General features: G+C 38.2%; 1 protein-coding gene and 1 long non-coding RNA gene across 4 annotated transcripts in view; one reads left to right on the plus strand and one right to left on the minus strand.

Annotated features, from left to right (window-relative positions):
• RFC1 (replication factor C subunit 1) overlaps positions 1 to 16,361 on the minus strand; it is a 37,432-nt gene extending 21,071 nt beyond the window's left edge. For 2 of the 3 annotated variants that reach the window (XM_085577797.1, XM_021533185.4), the window contains exons 1-4: positions 15,586 to 16,361; positions 10,491 to 10,619; positions 9,460 to 9,535; positions 8,233 to 8,352 (exon numbers count right to left, since the gene is read on the minus strand). In XM_085577797.1, the coding sequence (XP_085433923.1) occupies positions 8,233 to 8,352; positions 9,460 to 9,535; positions 10,491 to 10,619; positions 15,586 to 15,747 (487 nt within the window). In that variant the 5' untranslated portion in view covers positions 15,748 to 16,361. Of the gene's footprint in view, positions 1 to 8,232; positions 8,353 to 9,459; positions 9,536 to 10,490; positions 10,620 to 15,137; positions 15,274 to 15,585 lie in introns of those variants that run through there. The other variant, XM_021533184.4, reaches the window with a different exon arrangement.
• LOC146767560 (uncharacterized) lies at positions 15,099 to 16,500 on the plus strand. The gene is made up of 2 exons (XR_014954762.1): positions 15,099 to 15,230; positions 16,353 to 16,500. It is a non-coding gene; the product is annotated as an uncharacterized LOC146767560 (long non-coding RNA).
• Positions 16,501 to 18,397: the final 1,897 nt, after the last annotated feature.

Genomic DNA, 18,397 nt, shown 5'->3' on the forward strand with positions numbered 1-18,397 from the left:
CAATAAAAAAGAAAGAGGGTTTGATGGCTGTTTATTAATTCTGAACCCAAACTCTTCATCCAGTCAATCAATCAAAATAAAAAATAGTACCAAGGACTTTAAAGAGTTTTATGTCATGTTGTGAAGTCTTACTGACAGTTATACATATGAAACCCTCTCAATGAGGCATACAAAACCCCACATATATCACTGCCATATGATTAATACAACAGCACAGAAGACAAACATAACTGGACAAACTTCTACTAGTGATAAAAGCAGCCTCTTTGTGAATTCTTTTACAAACTCAAAGTGAGCAAACAAACTGAAAGAAAATCCCCAACAGAAGACACTCTAAAAAAGCAGCAGAAATACTTGAGAGGAACAGAAACAGAGGCAGTTTTATTTGCATGCCGCTAACTGAAGTCTAGTTTTACTTTTCTCAAAATAGAGATGCTTTAGACACCTCAACATATCATAAACACAGATAACTCTAAACATCTGGTTTTTAACATAACTGGAATTGACAGCATTATCACAACTCATGCTCATTTTCCAGCAACCCCTAATTTAAGTCCCCATATTTCTTTTCATAGAAAAATTTGTTTTCTTACCATTTCCCTAAGTTTAGAAGATGTTATATGTCTCTGTCATCTCTTATTTTTGTTGCATTCTATGCAAAGATGGAGGGAAACAATTATTTTTTGTTTCACCTGTTCTCAACAGATGGCAGTGTTTTGGAGCATTTTAGGCATCAGCCAGAATTTGCTGCTAGTGAACACTTACTAGGCAGATTATAATGAGAACCAAGAAGGATTCCACCTATTGCTGGGACAGAAAGTTCAGAGAGGGAAAAAACTAACACAAAGATGCATCTGTAAAGGGGGTAAATTTGTTCAGCAGTTAAATTGAGAATGTCTAAAGACAAAAATTTATCCAAGAGAAAGTGGCATTTCAGCCAACTCAATTCACAAAGCAATATATAGAAAATTCAACCCCAGACCCTCAGCTGACAGCAGCAAGTTTTACACAAAGCTAAAAGCTTTACTATTCTCAACACAATTTATTTTCCCAATGCAGCAGTAAATATCCTACTGCCATTTAGCTCAATTTAACAAACTATGACTATCAGGGAGATTGGGACACTAGATGCTGTAGACACCTAATTTACAATAGTTTCAAGTCTGAATATGAGATTGCTTATCTCAAGCAATTTCAAGAATATTTCTGGTTCTTTCAAATTCTTCAGTTTAACAAAAAAAAAAAAAACCATCTGCAGGAGTTAAATATACCAGTAAATCAGCACGTAATGTAGATGTAATTACATTTATTTGTCTTAAGATTACACAAATCCTATTCTGGCCCCCTGCTCCCAGCTTTTCTTAAACTAAGGACTGCTTGATGCTAAAAAAGAACTTCTACTTATTATTGCTACCAGAGGATCTGTAACGCAATATTGATTTTTTTCATTATTCACTTATAATCATAAATAGTAATAAAACCCAACAGGATCTTCCTGTCTCGTAAGTAGAAAGAAGTAAATACAATTACATTTTAATTTAAAAATTTATGGACTCAAGTCATTTAGGAAGCCAGTACTATATATTATCAATAGCTAGAACTTAGCTTTAATTATGCTGTTCCAAGAAATGCCAGGATTAGAAGCATTTATTGACTGCAAGCAGTGGCTGAAGACAGACAAAAGACTCGCTTATGAACAGTCACTGATAAATAAAAATAAAGAAAAGGGAGAATAAGAACATGGAAGTTTTCATTAGGAAACAAAACCAGCCTGATTCTATTAAAAAGTGGGTTTCAAAAGAGGCTTTAGAGGACTGACACTCTGGCTACGTTTTCATCCCAGGTTCAGGAAATCCATTAACACATCAGAAATTCACCTGATCTCCAAGCACTCCCCTTATTTCAAGTACTGATAAACACCAACTCTTTTAGCAAAACCTTAGCACTTTTCCTCGAAACAAACTGCTCCTACACACCTACTGCCACAGAAGTGAACAGCAAAGTTAATCAGATGCACATTTCCAGGCTCCTTATAAGCATGAAGACAACCTGATTTACAACTCTGAAAATGCCAAGACAGTAACACTCTTGCTGCTGCACTAATCAGGTCAATGTTGCTCAAAATTGACCTGTAAAAGGAAAAAGATGCATTCTTATTCATACACCAAGCCAATAACTTGTGGAAAATACAAGTGAAAATTTGAGTTTTAACTTGCAAAAACTGTAGATTAGTTGCATTCTTATAGCAATTGCTGGGCAAACCTCAAGATAGCCTTACATGGGGGCATGGACTTTCACTGAGAAATAGGAATCAATTTCATCATCTAGATGAATTTTCTGTTGTAAAACCTTTCTATAGCAGAACACTTCTATTCCAAGAACAGTATTTCCTGTTTACATTGATCCATTTTTGTGTGCTACACAATGAAAAAATACCCTGAACATGCATGTCTTTATGTTTTCCAGGATCAGCTCAGAACTACAAATAAAAGTAAACACCATATATTCCAGGTTGAGGCTTCTGTAAATCAAGTACATGCAACAAAGGGAAAGCTAATCATGTGATCAATGGAACACACAGGCAGTGACAATCATGAGATTGCTTTTAATTATTTTGTACACAAACACTACACACAAAGCAGGGATCTATTATGCCAGGCAACGTAGAAAGACAAACTTCCATAGCAACAAACAACTGCCATCCTGGGGGTTTTAAAACCTATTCCATGACGTTAAAGCACAGCTGGCTTTAATTTTATATACCGTTCCAGCAGTAGCACAATTATGTTAATAAACCAATGCCAGCAGGTCACTTGTAACTGTTTATTCCTCTTCCTCTTTCCTGCCTTCACCCTTTCTCAAAAGAGTTTCACCTGTTGATTACTGAACAACATCTGCAGTTGTTCCCCAACCAAGGCTGATGAAAATTATCTCAGCCGTTTTAAACATACATTCAGATCCTTTTAAAAGGCTTGGGTACAGGAATTACCTCAGCCAATCTAAAAAGGGAACCCTCTATTGCATGCAGAGACAATGGCAACAAGCAGCACAGGACAGACCCTCAGAAGGCCTTCAGAACAATGTATCTTATTGATTTATTATTTCTGTACTGCTGAGTTGCTCATCACTATAGAATATAATTCCCTGATTCCTATTCTATTCAGGATACAAAATATCTGAGGCAGGGACAGCCTGTTACTATGATGTCATAAAACCAACTCCAAATACAGGCAGGGTATCTGCAGATCATAAATAATCTGTACTTATTATTATGCATGTTGAATAGCATTTGTAGAGTACTACATAAGGATTTCTGTGTAGAGCTAAATGACTACATCCTAGAATCATTAAATCTCCAGTATTTGTAAAAAATTGTAATATTCTAGATATTTTTCAACTTCAATGACACCTCTTCTGCACAAGTACTTAAAACAGTTCCTGTCCTACAGAACCGGCCATCTCCAGCAACAGGCATTGCTGCCCAGGCTACACTGAGGATGCAGAAAATAAGGTTTGTCTACGGTCCTAGTATTGCTTTTATTTACTTTGCCTATGCATGGGTCAGTACCCAACACTCCCAACACTTGGCAGGATTGAGTTTTGTACTCATATTTTACCTAAAGTAACTCTTTAAGAAGATTACGTTTAAGATAACCACTTCTCAAAAAAGCCATCAAGTCTATTCCAACTCAGCTCCTGCAACTCCTTCCAAAGAACAGATGTTAGGTGTGATTAGCAAAGTGTATTTTTTTCTTTCTCCTCATTCAAAAAGCTAGTAGTTGCAACCTACATTTAAAAATTTAGATATTATGTCACAGTAGATTATTCATGCCATTTCTCAAAAAGCTAACTGATTTTAGATGTACTACAAACATACACCTTAAACCACAATTGTTAGCATTTGGCCTATAATGGCATGTCAAGGTTCTATGCTGTGACAAAAATATAATTCTTACCTGAATCATTTCACCTTTACACCTCCAAAACAAATTTACCTTTGGATTTTTCAGTTACAAAAGGTAAACTTAGAAAGTTGCCTCTGCTTTATTTTTCACTTTGAGATAAAAAGGTTTAGGGATGCAAGACTGAAATGCAGTGAACTACCATGAGTTAGACACTAGAGTGTCAAACTACAACGCCTTTGATATCCTTGGTCCAATACATACCAAATAAAAATGTTAGTCAAGTCTGTATGCTTAGTTTTGGGACCATTAAAATAAGTAAGAAGGGTGAATATATTTAAACTAAAGTAAATTATTTTAAACTGCAAACCCATCAATTAAAACAACTCCTTCCAAATGAAATGCTTGCACTTGGCATTGAAACAGCTGTGTGTATAACCACAGCAAGCAATTAGCAGAGTCCATTAACTCATTCCAGCTTATTTTTATTTAAATTTCTATTAATTTGAGGTTACTTTTCTACAACAGTAGTTCACAGAAGCAGATCTGAATCCCACCATGCAATGAAATTTCATGTTCTAGTTCAATAGCCTGAAGTTACCTGCGTGACAGGAATATTCAGTAATGCCACATGAATAATTACAAAACAGGAAAAAAGGTAACTTCAAGCAATCCAGGCAAGTATAAATGTGCTAATTTTTTCCAGCTGCAGCTCAGGCAGCTCAGTTTACTGAGCCTCTCAGGACACAGTGCTCTGTTTTCAAACAAAATCAATCAGCAAAGAAAAAAAATCCAAACATAAATCCTCTTTTTACATTTTGAACTAATCCAGCAGATTAACCACATTAAGACCAGTTACTCTGCAGTTCAATAATGAGATCTGAAAGGGAGAAAGGTCTGCAGCATGGAGAATAAGAACTGGCAGAGGAAAACAGCAACATCTTGAGCTAACACAGCTACAGCTTGAAGACCTGCTACAGAGACTAAACTAAAATTAATTTCATGTCCTACCACATTTGAAACACAGGCTGACAAGTCATTCTAATGCCTTCTGATAAATGAATCCTTTTTTTAGTCATAATTACATTTATTTCTCAATATTGCTGTTATCCTAGTTTCCGTAGGAAGATTATATTTTACTTCATGCACACCTGTGGTTTACACTTACTCCCCTATTCACAGGGTTAACTACTATCATACATTCACTGTTCATTTAACACTTCTCTCAACTTTTAAGAGTTTGAGCACAAGAGCACATTTACCATTACATGACCCTTATGCTGTACTGCTGGTATTGCCAAACTTAATCAAATCAATTTTAAACAGGCTCACTCCCCTTAACTTTTGCATTCTCCTCTACAACACCCATCCCTGCTTTTTCAGAGGATTTCTACCAGAGCCCACTCTCATTCCTCAAATGCATTTCAAAACTCCCTTAAGGTTCAACTACACCTTCTCAACTGACCTTTCATGAAACACTTTAGAGGAAAGTCGCGACACCGAGTACTATTTATCTCCTCACATTTTCACTCAAGTATAGCATATTTCCTAAGTAAGTAGAACACAAGTATTACCCAGGAAGTGCCAGTGACAATATTTTACTTCCCCATGAAATATTTCAGTGAAAGACCTGCTTATTCACTGACAACCTGCTGCTCATTTGAACCTGTGCTTGGATGTGGGGACTATTGTTTTGCCCACCAGTATTAGCAATTCATTAATTTTTTGTCGGAGGCTGTGTTTGTTTTGTTGCTTGTTTCCCCATCCCCAATATTCTTTACATTAAAAGAGTCTAAATTAACCAAGGTCCTTCACAAGCTATTCTTTTTGTCCTGTCTTCTAATCTCTAAAGGAACAATTTTGCAGTAACCTATACACCTCCTCAGTTTCTACCATGCCAGCTTTTCTACTTTTATAAATAATTCTGATTGCCACTACAATAAGGCTCTTCTATTTTTAAAAATATTCAAGCAATCAAGGCAATTGCTACACATACATGATTACCTCTACACAATTTATATGAAAGATAAATATTCACTTCAAGCGAGGTCAAAATTCTTGCTGAATAACCATGTATGATGAAACCAGATGAGGTTCAATAAACCACACTAACAGGTCATCTACAAAGCTCAAGGTTCCATTAAACAGTGCAAGTATTATTTTAACAAATACAATGTACATTTGGATTTTTCCCAATTCCCCGAGACTGTACTACCAACAAAAAACTTGGTAATTTCCCCTTGTTACTGTGCAGAATAACTTAGTTTTATCTTCAGCCATCATTACATGAAATATTTAGATTATATGTTTAGATTAAATATTTAATTAGATTAAATGCATCAATAAAAAAAAGAGTAACTATTCTTGCTTTGTTTTTTTGCCTTTTAAAAAATTAGCTTGTTCACAAGCCAATAAGAAACAAAGCAGCACAATAATCCAGATCAATCTACTTCTATACAAACCAAAAGATTAATTTCCTCAAACGCTTTTGGAGAAAGCTGTATACCACATAGATTTACAGATAAACTGAAAAGAAATTCAAGCAACAAGAGGAAGAAAGTTTCAAATTAAATTGAAAAATAGGTTGAGGCAATTAACTACCAAACTTCTACTGCCTTCTTGATGTCAAAAGGCTTTTTCAAACACTGCCACAGACAGAGCCCTTTAGAATGAGATTCTGACTTTTGAGTGAGTCCAAGCAGCATATTCTTTAGTTTTCAGTTCCGTAACAGTAAAAAAAAGGACAAATGTCTACAAATTTTGTTAGTATCTTTTCTATCTATATGTCTATATTCCTATTCTTGTAAAACCTATTTATCTCATACCAACTGTTATAGCAATACCACTTAAATGCACGCAGCTTGACAGCTCCATCAAGCTGAGGAAACACTTTATAGAAATTATAAGTAAACAAAATTCAAGCATTACATCTCAAGGTTATAAAGGCATTGTTTTAGAATACATTGTTAAATCAAACCTGTGTGTACTTAAGACTCTTTCGATAAGAATAACCTTGACTATGGTTTTCAGGGATTTCACTAATAACCTTGACTAGTGTTCCCATAGTATCCCTATGCAGAAAAACCTGATTACACCACTTGGAATTGCACAATAAACCTAAATATATGCTGGTTATTCCCCAGGAATTTGATCATTTACCTACTCTGGCATAAATACTTTTAAAGATCCTTTTAATTAGGAAAGAATTGTGGGGGAAACTGGCAAAGGAAATAAAGCTTTGAGTAAAAGGATAAATAAGACAAATGAAATGTTCATGTTATTTTGGAAAAGTGAGCTCATTTGAATACCTGATGTGGGACAGCAGTATGCCAGGTCAACTACCAAGGACAAGCAAAATAAGCACAATTTATCTAACTTAGAGACAAAACACCCCAAAGAGGAAGAAAGGTATAGAAAAAAACAACTGAGCCATACTTCTAATGCAATACTGCAGCAAATATAAATACCGTTTTTGTTTTAAAAATGCATGGTATCTTTATAGGGAGGCAACATTTATGTTCAGCTTTAATAAACTTATGAAAAAAAAAAATGCGACCATACCTAAGAACAGTGTCCACTCTTCCAAAATAAGTATAATAAAACTCAATGAGAGATTACAGAAGCTTTACTGAAATTCTATTACTTAAAAACCATGTCTTATTAAAACAGATTTGGATTCAAGTCTGTTAATTCAATCAGTTTCTTTAGAATGTACTGTGGGGCTAGAAAAGAACTCTACTCCAGAGACAAATACACAAGTCAGAGCTTCAGCCCAACTCAGACTGGGTGCAGAAGTACAGGCAACCACTGCAGCAACTGACACAATAGGTGCTTGTGTTGAGAAGTAAAAGAACTTTTTTGTCACCAACATATCACACAGAGATTAAACATGGAAGGTTATACACCAGGTAAAACAAAAATCCCTGTTTCCAAACCTGCAGCCAACAGTCATTTCAAAGTATGCTAGTGAGCAGCTGAACTATATTAAAGGTACTTCCTTAACTTCCTCCCCTAAATCTATAGAATTTTCTTAAGCAAGGAAGCATTACATCATTAAACTATATGCCTCTTTAAATCAACCTAAGCCACTACTCACCATCACCTCAGTTTTCACCCTGCTCCTGACAGTACTTGAGGCTAAACTTCTGAAGCATTTTTTGGTTAGCTTAAGGAGAACATAATTTGTCTTTCTCAGTATTAGATTTTATGGTCACATTTGAGTCTATTAGTCAAGCTATCCATCCCACTAGAAAAAAGCCCACCCCACTACAGGCGAACATATAATGATATATTGTATAATATAATATACATGATATATTTCTTCCATTACCTGTGTCTGAAATATACGCAACAGGATCCTGCTTTTGAACTTTACCAGGTTTTGAAGTAGCTGATTTTTTCTCAGGTGGCTTCTTGGATTTTTTCACTGACTGCACCTCCTCTTCCGAATCTGTGTTTTGACCACAACATAAATGTAGATTTCCTCCACATACACACAGGCTTTAAGTAATAGATCACATAACAGTTAACATGTGTTCACATATATTCATCTGAGTGAGAAAAAGACTCCATATTCCTACCACATGGTAGGAAGCTCAGAGCATAGCTTCCCTTGCCATTCACCACATAAATGACTAAATGAAAATTCGGTCACAACTCAGTCTTGACAGTGGTGTTTGTTTACATAATAATAAATACTTTGTTATTTATTTCTGTAACTGCTGTATCTGTACAGCAACCTTTCCAAAAATGAATGCAACCTTCAAAAGTATCACAGCAATTTACTTCAAAAAAACCAAACACCCAAAACAAACAAACAAACAAAAAAACTTTAAAAAAAAAAAAAACAACCAAACAAAAAACCCAGTATCAAATCACAAAAAATATAAAATTATGCTGATGTGTTCCAATAGGTGGAAACCTATTTCAAAACCTAACAACAAGCAAAGAACAAAAAAAACACTGGTGAATTCCCACTCACATCACTAACCATTCTCCATATACTAAAAACTTTGGAGATGACAGATTTATACTACTGTGGATTATGGATCCCAGCATCCACATGAATAAACAGGAGAAACTGAAGAAGCAGAGACAACTAACAAGTGTTAGACTCTGAAGATTAGCCCTGTCTCTCTTTCCATGATAAACACAAATATATTGTAATTTTATCTAATAAAAAAGTGGCTATAGTCAATTGACTTGCATACTGGCACCCTGCACAAAATAAAACAAACAAAATCACCAGTACTAATAATACCAAAAAGCCAAACAAAAAACCACACAGTTTTCCATCTTGAAGAGCTTACAGCACTGTTTCTCTTTTTCCATCCTACCACTAAAGAGTTAGAACTTGCCAAATCTCTAAACAATATCAATACTTTAAAGGTAGCAGCAATATATTAATTTTGTACTCCTACTACTCCTCACTGCTGAACAGGAACTGTTCAAAAAACTCAACCCACAAAAACTTTCAGATGTACAGTTTACCTAATCAACCTTGCATGCTAATGCAAAAAAAAACGAAGGAATATTCAGAAACAACTGTGAACAATACCTGAATCGTAGATTATTCTTCTCTTCTTTTTTGTCCGCTTCTGTTGGGAATCATCTTCACTGGGTGAATTATTCACCTAAGTGTAACAGTCCATTAGTTCAACTATTAAACAAATCCTCTCAGCTTTTAGTCAGGCATACATTCAAATGTATGAGATTTAAACAAATTCTAACAGAAATTATTTCTTTTCCAGTATCACATTTACAAACGGTCTTGTGCTAATTCCTGTGTGAGAGGGGGAAAGATGCAGCATGGAGAAAATAAGGAAGAATTTTCACACTAAAATTTCATTGAATACTTATTTAAGTAGCTTCTTACTACTAAACTGTTGTGTTTCACATTAAACATTCCATCCTATTAGAAATTCTTCCACTCTTTAAGTGATTTTTAAACTAGCTTTAGCCACTACTTTCTTTTTTATGCAGCTCAGATGATTAACGTGTAGTCTGAAACCAGAACCCAATCTAGTTTTAATCTGTCATTTTGAAGAATTTGGTCTTTGCAGCAGGTTTAGAGAAGTGATCCCAAAAAACACAATGTTCATGTTTCCTGCAGAGGTGTTTAAAAAACTGGTCAGCAGGCACCACACAACTGACTTTTACCTCATTTGCAAGCACAACATCTTTATGGTATGTCTACATCTACTAGGCACAAACCTTGGGTTTATTAGACTAGAAATTACATTAGCAAACCTACTTAGAGAACTGTAGCCAATAGCTAGAATAACTTCAAATATATCAGACTGTTCTCACACTAGCACTTAACCATAAAAACTTTACCTGTCTTTGTCCTATAACCCATATTTTTCAAATTAGCAATTTTCTTCACCACCTACAAAGCTTTACTGCTATGCCTATAAATACATAGCATGCCTATGTATGCCTCCCATGCCTATAAAAACAACTGACATATATCCTGTCATTTTAGTATATGAGAAGAACCAGGAGTTTAAAAAATGCTAGATACATGAATAATCCAGCATCAGAGAAACCAAACACAAACACTTCATAAACATGAAAAGCAAAACTAACCTTAGCTTCCTTTTCCCTTTTCCTCCCACTTGAGGGTCCTTCACCATTTTTAATTTTTTCACTCTTTTTCACAGTCTCACATTCTTGTCGCTTTCCAGAAGGTACAACACCAAAGAATTTCCGGATATCCTAGTAAAAGGGAAAAGAGATTTATAAGTTTTTAAATACAGACAGCTCTTCACACTACAAAATAGTAACGTACTGAAGTTACCTTCTCAGCAGCTCCATTACATTGACCGATTTTGGAATTTTGTTTACAGTTCAGCAAACAAAGCCCAGATAGTTAAAAGTAGCTACTCAGACACCCACACCACCTGATTCTAGTCTTTGAATCATGAAAAAAATTTATTTCTTCTTTAGCTGGGCATCTTCACCAATACATACCGCAAGACAAACTTCCAGCAGCAATGAAATAGTGACTTACGACAGATGTGTAATTACAATTTTTTCTGATTAATTATCACGAACCTAAACCATACTATTTCTGTAGTTAAAATAATTAACACAGCTAAGTAGTGTCCCATGTAAAAAGAAAGAAAAGGACCAGGAGCTTGACACACTGATGTAATGGCACATACTGCATTCTCCACTTTCTCATAAGTTTTTAAGACAGTAACTCACACCTCACTAAAAAACTAGCCAGCAAGAAACTTAGAAAATTTAAATAAAGAAAAATAACACCTTGATCTATTTTGTTACTTTATTTTAGTATCTGACCACAATACAGCCATAAAAAGCTTTCTAAGCATATAAAATCAGCAGCTGGAGCTCAAACTTCAGACAACTTTATCAAACAAAATCACATCAGACTACTCTTATAAAAATCTAGCAATCCAGCTTTTCTAAAAGAAATTGAGGGAAGAGGTACCTGGTTGGTATCACTACCTCCAGGGTCAGCAGCCATTTTAGGGAAAGGCAGCACCTTCTTTCTTGCTTAAATCACAGACAGCAGGTAGAGGGTGGGGCTCAGGACTCCCCTGGACACAGCTGGGAGCTATTCCCTAACATGGAGTTCAGCTGGCACTTCCTTACTATTACAGGGAACCACAAGGAAAGTAGCACACTTAGGAAACTGGCATCAAATCTGATTGATAATAAGGGGTCTTTGAGGCTCATTTTCTAACAATCAACTCCTGTCAGTTTGGACTTAGGGCTTAAAATCAATGAAACATGTACTTCGAAAGCATAAACAAAAGATGGGACATGCATTGATTCATTCAGTGCACTTAAAACAATTTTCTACATGTTTCCTGTAAATATTTAAGCTCTTAGTGTTTTAACTGCATGTATTAATATGGATTCAACAAATGGTAGATTGAAAATCATTCTTCCTCAATGTGACTTCACACTTCTCCATCCATGGAATTCAAGCCTTGAAGCACAGATTTTCAATGCTCTACTATTTAACATATATTCCTACAAGATAAATGCAGCACTATATAAATCTGAAATTTTGACAGCCAGTATCTATAGCTAATAGGTCTGAAGAGAACATCTATTTAAAAAGTCTCCAAATCGATATTTGGACTTAATTACTCAATTATACTCATTATTACTGACTTCCTTTTAGGCTTAAGGTAACATAGGCAAGAGAAAAAGCAGATATCATTAGATCTTTTATGTAGCAAAATAATTTAAATACTTAATACAACACTGCAAAATAAAGTGACTTTAAAGTTCTCCTTTTTTTTAATAGTTGTTACTTTAAAGCTTAAAATATTTGAGAATTTAGTTTTAGAATAACAGTATGGCTCTATTCATTCTACTGTTTTCACTAAAAACTGTTAACTGAGGTGCTCTGCAAATCTACCTTGTTCTGCCAACTTCTGTGCTACCTGGAAATTATTGCATGAGGGAACATGAATACATCCCAAAATTACAGTCATCAAACTAGTACACCTTAAACGTGGTAGCAGGAAATATGTATTTCATTAGCTAGCCCAGCTTAAAACCATGTCTGCTTTAATGTATTTATAAAGCTTTTCAGTAGGCTTCCCCAAAGGCTTTTCTGCAAGATTTATTAATCATTGCTTTTCTACTAACTTGATCTTGAGTTTGGATTTCAGTTCTGGAATCAGCTGTAAAGTGTACATAATTCTGGCAGAAGCTTTGCAGAACCTTTTGGTGTTTTGAGAACAGGTAACAATATTAGAATTCTTTAAGATTTATACAAGGTTTATGAAATGAAAACTTAAAATACACAGCCCTAAGGTACAAAGATTGACTTCTATCCACAGCCTCTTCAATATTTTGCTATAAATTCACCAATCTTCTTCAGTTATCCTGCTCCTCAGAGGAAAAGTTTACCTTGATGACATAACACAGTGAACAGAGAATTGCTTGGGAGAAAAACATGTCTCAGGGCCAACAACAAAGTTACCTTTCAGTGAAGGTTTTATCCGGGAATCATTAAACAGATTTTTCATGCTTTTTATAAAGGCATGCCAGACAAATTATTAATTCATTGCATAACTAATTGCAGAAATCAAGCCACATAAGTATCTATAGATTCCAGACAGGACCACTTTTCACCATCCTGGGCTTATCTATTTAACATACTCTGACTAACCTTCCTATTGGTATGCCATCCATACATATATAGTACCAGCAGCTGGAAAATCTGCATGTTTAGCTTTTACCTATCCTTGTTCCAATGAGGAAAGGCTGCAGCTGTCAAGTTTCCTTCCAGGACATACCCCCAAAACTCACAGCAATGTGCCCTGTGTATCCTGGAGATATTAACCAGCATGGCTGTTCCCTTGCCCAAAAGGCTAAAATTAAAATAGGCAATTTTTGGTGTTTTGGCTCCCCAGGGCTGCTTCAGCACAGCACCAGCAAGGAATAACTTTGAGCAGCTCCATCTGGTAGGAGCTGTAACTAAGAATTCTGATCACTCTCAGTCAGGTGATTGATGCCTAGCATCTGAAAAGCCTAAAAAGCTGCTCAGCTATCTCAGAGTTGTATGGCTCTGCCATCTAGTCCTTGCCTGCTCTGACTACTGCTTAAATCTTCCATCTCACACTGTAACAGAAGACCACAGTAATTAATCATGCCAGGCTGCAAGTTCTCTCTTGGAAGATTTGTATGTCTTTATTTTTTTACCGGGGAGAGTAACACAAACAGAAACTGAAACCAATTTGTTAGGTAGTACAAAGACTGGGAACTCCAGGAGTGTTTTTACAAGACTAGTGTTTAGTAAGGCAGAATATTTTCCAAAGTTACATCACATAATCCAGTCTGCACCTCAAAATACAAGATAGAAAACTGAACTTCACCAACCTAACTCAATTACTGTAGTAGAAAGTAATGCATCGTACTTCAGGTATTCTGTGTGTCTCAATGAGGGCCTTGCACCACAACAGTCATATTTCTTTCTACTCTGCCTATTTCAGTGCAAGTTTTGCTCCCATATCAGCTCTGACATTCAGCACTTCCAGAACAATTGCACTAACTAAAATCAGATTTATACTATCACTTCAGTGAAACCAGTAATACCTGCTTGGGTAACTACACCTAATGAACAGTTACTGATAGTGGTAACTGCAGCAGTTTTACAAACAGTATCACAGTTGTAAGTGATGCTCCTCCTCCAGCCATGAGTGTCACTCTCTGAAGGGGAAACTCAAGAAACCCCCACTCTGGGGCATTCACTCCCTAGCTCGCTGTTTGGGAACTGGGACATGGCCACTAATCTGGGTGAAAAAATAAATCCCTTCTAATGCAAATCAGTTTGTTGTGTAACTCTTCACACATCAGCTCAGCACAATGAGAATATGCTGCAGAATCAAGCTAACAGGGCTACTTACACTTGGCACTACAGGAGAAAAGTTTGCAAGGGTGTGACATTGACTGCAATATGCTCATGGCTGTCACTGCACAAGCAGAACAGGCTGCACCATTAGTAACTCACTGTGTTTCTGCCTCTATTGCCGCCACAGCTGCAGCAGAGATGGTTGAGTAACCACTTCAGCACTGAAAAGGGAATGGGATGAGGCAACTTTTACCCTCCCCAAAATGATGGCTGTTTTCGTCCCTTCTAAGACAGGCCCAGACACTGAGATGTGTGACGTTCAGAAGATCACACAGAGGAAGAATTTGTCCTGGGAAGGTGGGAAAGGAGGAAGCAAGCCTTCCAAGAAGGTCACTTTTCTATAAAGGTGTTAGCAGAGGCATGGGAGAGGCAGATCTCTTACATAAATTTGAAGTCATCAGCCAGCTCAAAACAAATGAAAATATCACAGTTCAATAGTGTCAGGAGTCTTAGTGCTGGCAGACTTCTGTCAGTACACTAGAAGACTCAGACTGTATCACCCACCATTGCAGAGCACCAGGCATAAGCTATAAACAAGCTTAAACTCTTTGGATAGTCCAAAACTAGAGTTGCACCTTAACTGGCAAAATGACACCTGTAGTTAGGCCAGTAAAAGATGTGCACAGAATAAAAGCAAACTCATTTGGCCAGAAATGAAAAGGGTATACCATCCTATGGTCACTGCATACATGAGCGGAACTTTGGAAAGCATAGGAACACGTTTATGTTTATGCTTAAAATCTCTTTACATCCTATTGAGGGTTGCGTCGTTATCGATAAACTTTTAAGCTCTTTTTTTCCTCCCATCGAATTGTTTTTCGGCAAATACTGCGCACCCTCCAGCTCGTCATCAGAAACGCCTCGTGCATGTTCCCGCTGGGTTAAAGGAAGAAGTACCGCTCCGGCACAGCGCCTTCACCTCACCGCAGGTTCGCTCATCCGCATTCCTTCCCGGGACGAGCCGCGGCCCGCGCCCTACACCCCACCCGCTTTCGGGGAAAGCGAAACCGGGAGGGCTCAGCCACATCCCCCTCCGGGCACGGGCATTTCCCCGGCCGCGGGCCCGTGCTCCTGGCACGCGTGGGAAGCCCCGGCCGCAGCGGGCGGGGCGCGGCGGCCGCTCCGCCGCAGCCGCTCGGGCTCCGCGGGGGCTGCGCGCCCGGGGCCGCCCGCGGGGCTCGCTCAGCCCGCGCCGGGCCCCGACGGCGCCGCAGCCGCGCCCGGCCGGCGGGACCTGCGCGCCGCCCCCGCCCCGCACAGCCCCGGCCCGGCGGAGCCCCTCACCATGGCGGCGGCGGCGGCGCGCTCCCCGTGCCTAGCGGGACGCCGCCGGCTCCATGCTCCCGCCTTCGCGCCAACTCCCGCCGCCCGGCGCGCCGCGCTGCCGTCACGGCCGCGCCGGGCGGGGCTGCGGGGCGGCCGGGGCGTGCCCCGGGCCGGGCTCATGGCAGCGGCGCCCGCCCGGGAGCCGGCCCGCTCGGGTGCGGGCGCTCCGTGAGGGGTTTAACCGCTGCCGCGGGGCTCCGGCCCGTGCCGGCGGGAACGGCAGCGCTGCAGCAGCAGAGCGGGAGAGCCGCGAGCGCTCGGGCGCGTCCGGCAGAGCGGGCGAGCCGACAGCCGAGCTGCTGGGTGAAAGCAGACGGGGAAGCAGTGCCAGGCCGCCATGGCTCCCGTCTCTGTAGGACTGAGGCACACACAGCTCCCAAAACAGGCGGGCAGCCAGCCCCGGGTCCGCGCGGCTGGAAGGCATTTCCTGCTCGTAAACTGGTGATAAACGTGTGATAGTCCCCAGCTTCCTGCCCGTCCGAGCGTCTGGTTCCTCTAATGGTACTTTATCCCATGCGCCAAGGCTGGGGAGAGCTCAGGAGTCCCAACAGAAACCAGGGAATTAATTAGCGTTGTGATTCTGCTACTGACTGCTTAATTTTCTAAGTTATTTCTAATGAAATAGTGTGTATTTTCTTCCACTAAGCACACTGAACGCTGGAAGGGGATAAATTTTTTCAAGCCAAATAAAACTACTCCACTCTAAAATATTGTATATTGTTTAGATTCTGTCAACCTACTGAATCGCTAATTATTGTTGGACTTGGAGAAAAATGGGAAGACAAACTGAATTTGTGACGTTACAAATACTGGTGGTGATTTGGGAGACCCTTCATCGAAGAAAAAAATAAATCAACCAGAGTACAAGCTCAATGGGTAGTTGTATTTGTATGTATATAATTGCAGTATAAGTACTGCAATCCCTAATGCTGTCGCTTGTGTTCTGTGTTCACTGCCTGCTTGGTGGCATGGTCTCATTCCACACACTGTTAATGATACCTATTACCGTTCCTGTTAAATTCTTGAAATTGGACTTTAAGTAACTGTAAGGTCCTGTTTATACAGAAACTGCTACCTTTATTTTATGAATACACATGGCTAGGTGGGCCCGTGTATTTTCAGCAATAGTATATCTTGTGAATTTGGGTTTCTGCATAAGGAACACAGTGAGCAAGTAAACAGACCCACAGCACAGGCTGTGCTTTTTGGCCTGTTTTGCAAGTTACTCCATATGCACTCAACATAATGGCTACGCAAACAAAACCGATATTACTTTAGAAAAACATCTCCAGTGATAAATTTGTATTTACATATTTAATTCTTGTTATGTAACTTTGAAAGCTGTGCTGTTCCTCATACTAGAAGTAAAGATCAGTTTAAATGGCTGATATTTGTAAGAGCCAAACAGTTCAAATACTGCTAGAGGAGATATTGCGGGTGGTTATCTCTCTTTGTAGTTGATAAAGCTACCTAGAGTAACAGCCAGCAGAGGAGTATCTGTTTGTGGGTTCATGATGTCTTCGTGTTTCTCGGAAGGCAAGAGTTCAACCCTGTGTGGAGACATCAGACTGAACAGCTGCAATGCCTACAATTTACTCCTGGCTGTGGTGGGGAGACACAGGATACCTCAGTTCCTATGTACATGCCTGTGGAACCAGTGGAAGTGGGAAAAACTTTGCTCCACCACAGGAAAGAAAACTGAATACTCATTATTATGTATTATGATGTGCCTTGCAAGGTAAAATCAAGGCAAAATCCCATGAGTCTATAATTGATCATGGGTAGTGTTTTAAAGGCCTATTACCCAACTAAAATTACAACTTTTTAAAAAGTAGCTAAAGTACAATTGATTTCTCCACTCTATTGGCAAGTGTGACAAATAATTTTTGCATTATTAGTATTGTTTTCTACCTTGCTGAAACCCACAGACTATTTGTTTGTTTTATATTGTTGTTTTTTTCCAAAATACGTTTTAAAAAGTGAGATATTAAATCTTGAACTTGAGATTTTTCCCCTATATAAGCCCAGACCTACTGTTAATATTATTAGTGCTTATTGAGAGAGGAGGTTTTTAATAAGAAAATTACATTTTCTTGTACTGAGAAATAAAAAATTGTCTGTTTTCTTTTTGTTAATATCTTGTTTATTCTATTTCCACATTTTTGTATATTGATACATTAATACTTTTTTGAATTGAAACCAATTTTTAAAGTGAAATTTCATGTTAAATTCTGGGGTTTTGTAGTAATAATGGGCATTAAAATACTAATTTACTAGATTGTCGTTTCTATTCTGGAGGAATCCCATAAGGAATATTTTCTTACTAGACTCTCTAGTAAAGAAAATAATTTTTTTCAGGCATTGTAGAAGCAGAAATTAGCATTTTGTTACAGATGGAAAATTCCAAAAATTCTTCATAAAGCTGTGGTGTAGCTTCTTTTACATTAGGCTTTCGATAGTATTCATCACAATTATGTGTCTTTAGAAAGACTTGATCCCATCTCAAACAGTTTTAGCTGTGTAAGGTAAAGATAAGGGATTTGCATGACGCTGTTGTGGGCGATTACATAAGTTGTGCTTCTTTGAGCACCTAAAACTAGTAGGTCTGAGCAGCTGATGTTAATGTAAACATTACACTTCTTCTGAGTGAACTTTGTCTTTAGGTCTTTTTCTTCATTTACATATCAGCGTCAACTGATACTCAGTCTAACATTCAAAACTCTATCCTTTCAACTAAGGTGTTCATCATTTCTGTAGATCAAACCCCAAG

Source organism: Lonchura striata, chromosome 4 (assembly GCF_050655825.1).
Source record: "Lonchura striata isolate lonStrDom1 chromosome 4, ASM5065582v1, whole genome shotgun sequence".
Taxonomy (NCBI): domain Eukaryota; kingdom Metazoa; phylum Chordata; class Aves; order Passeriformes; family Estrildidae; genus Lonchura; species Lonchura striata.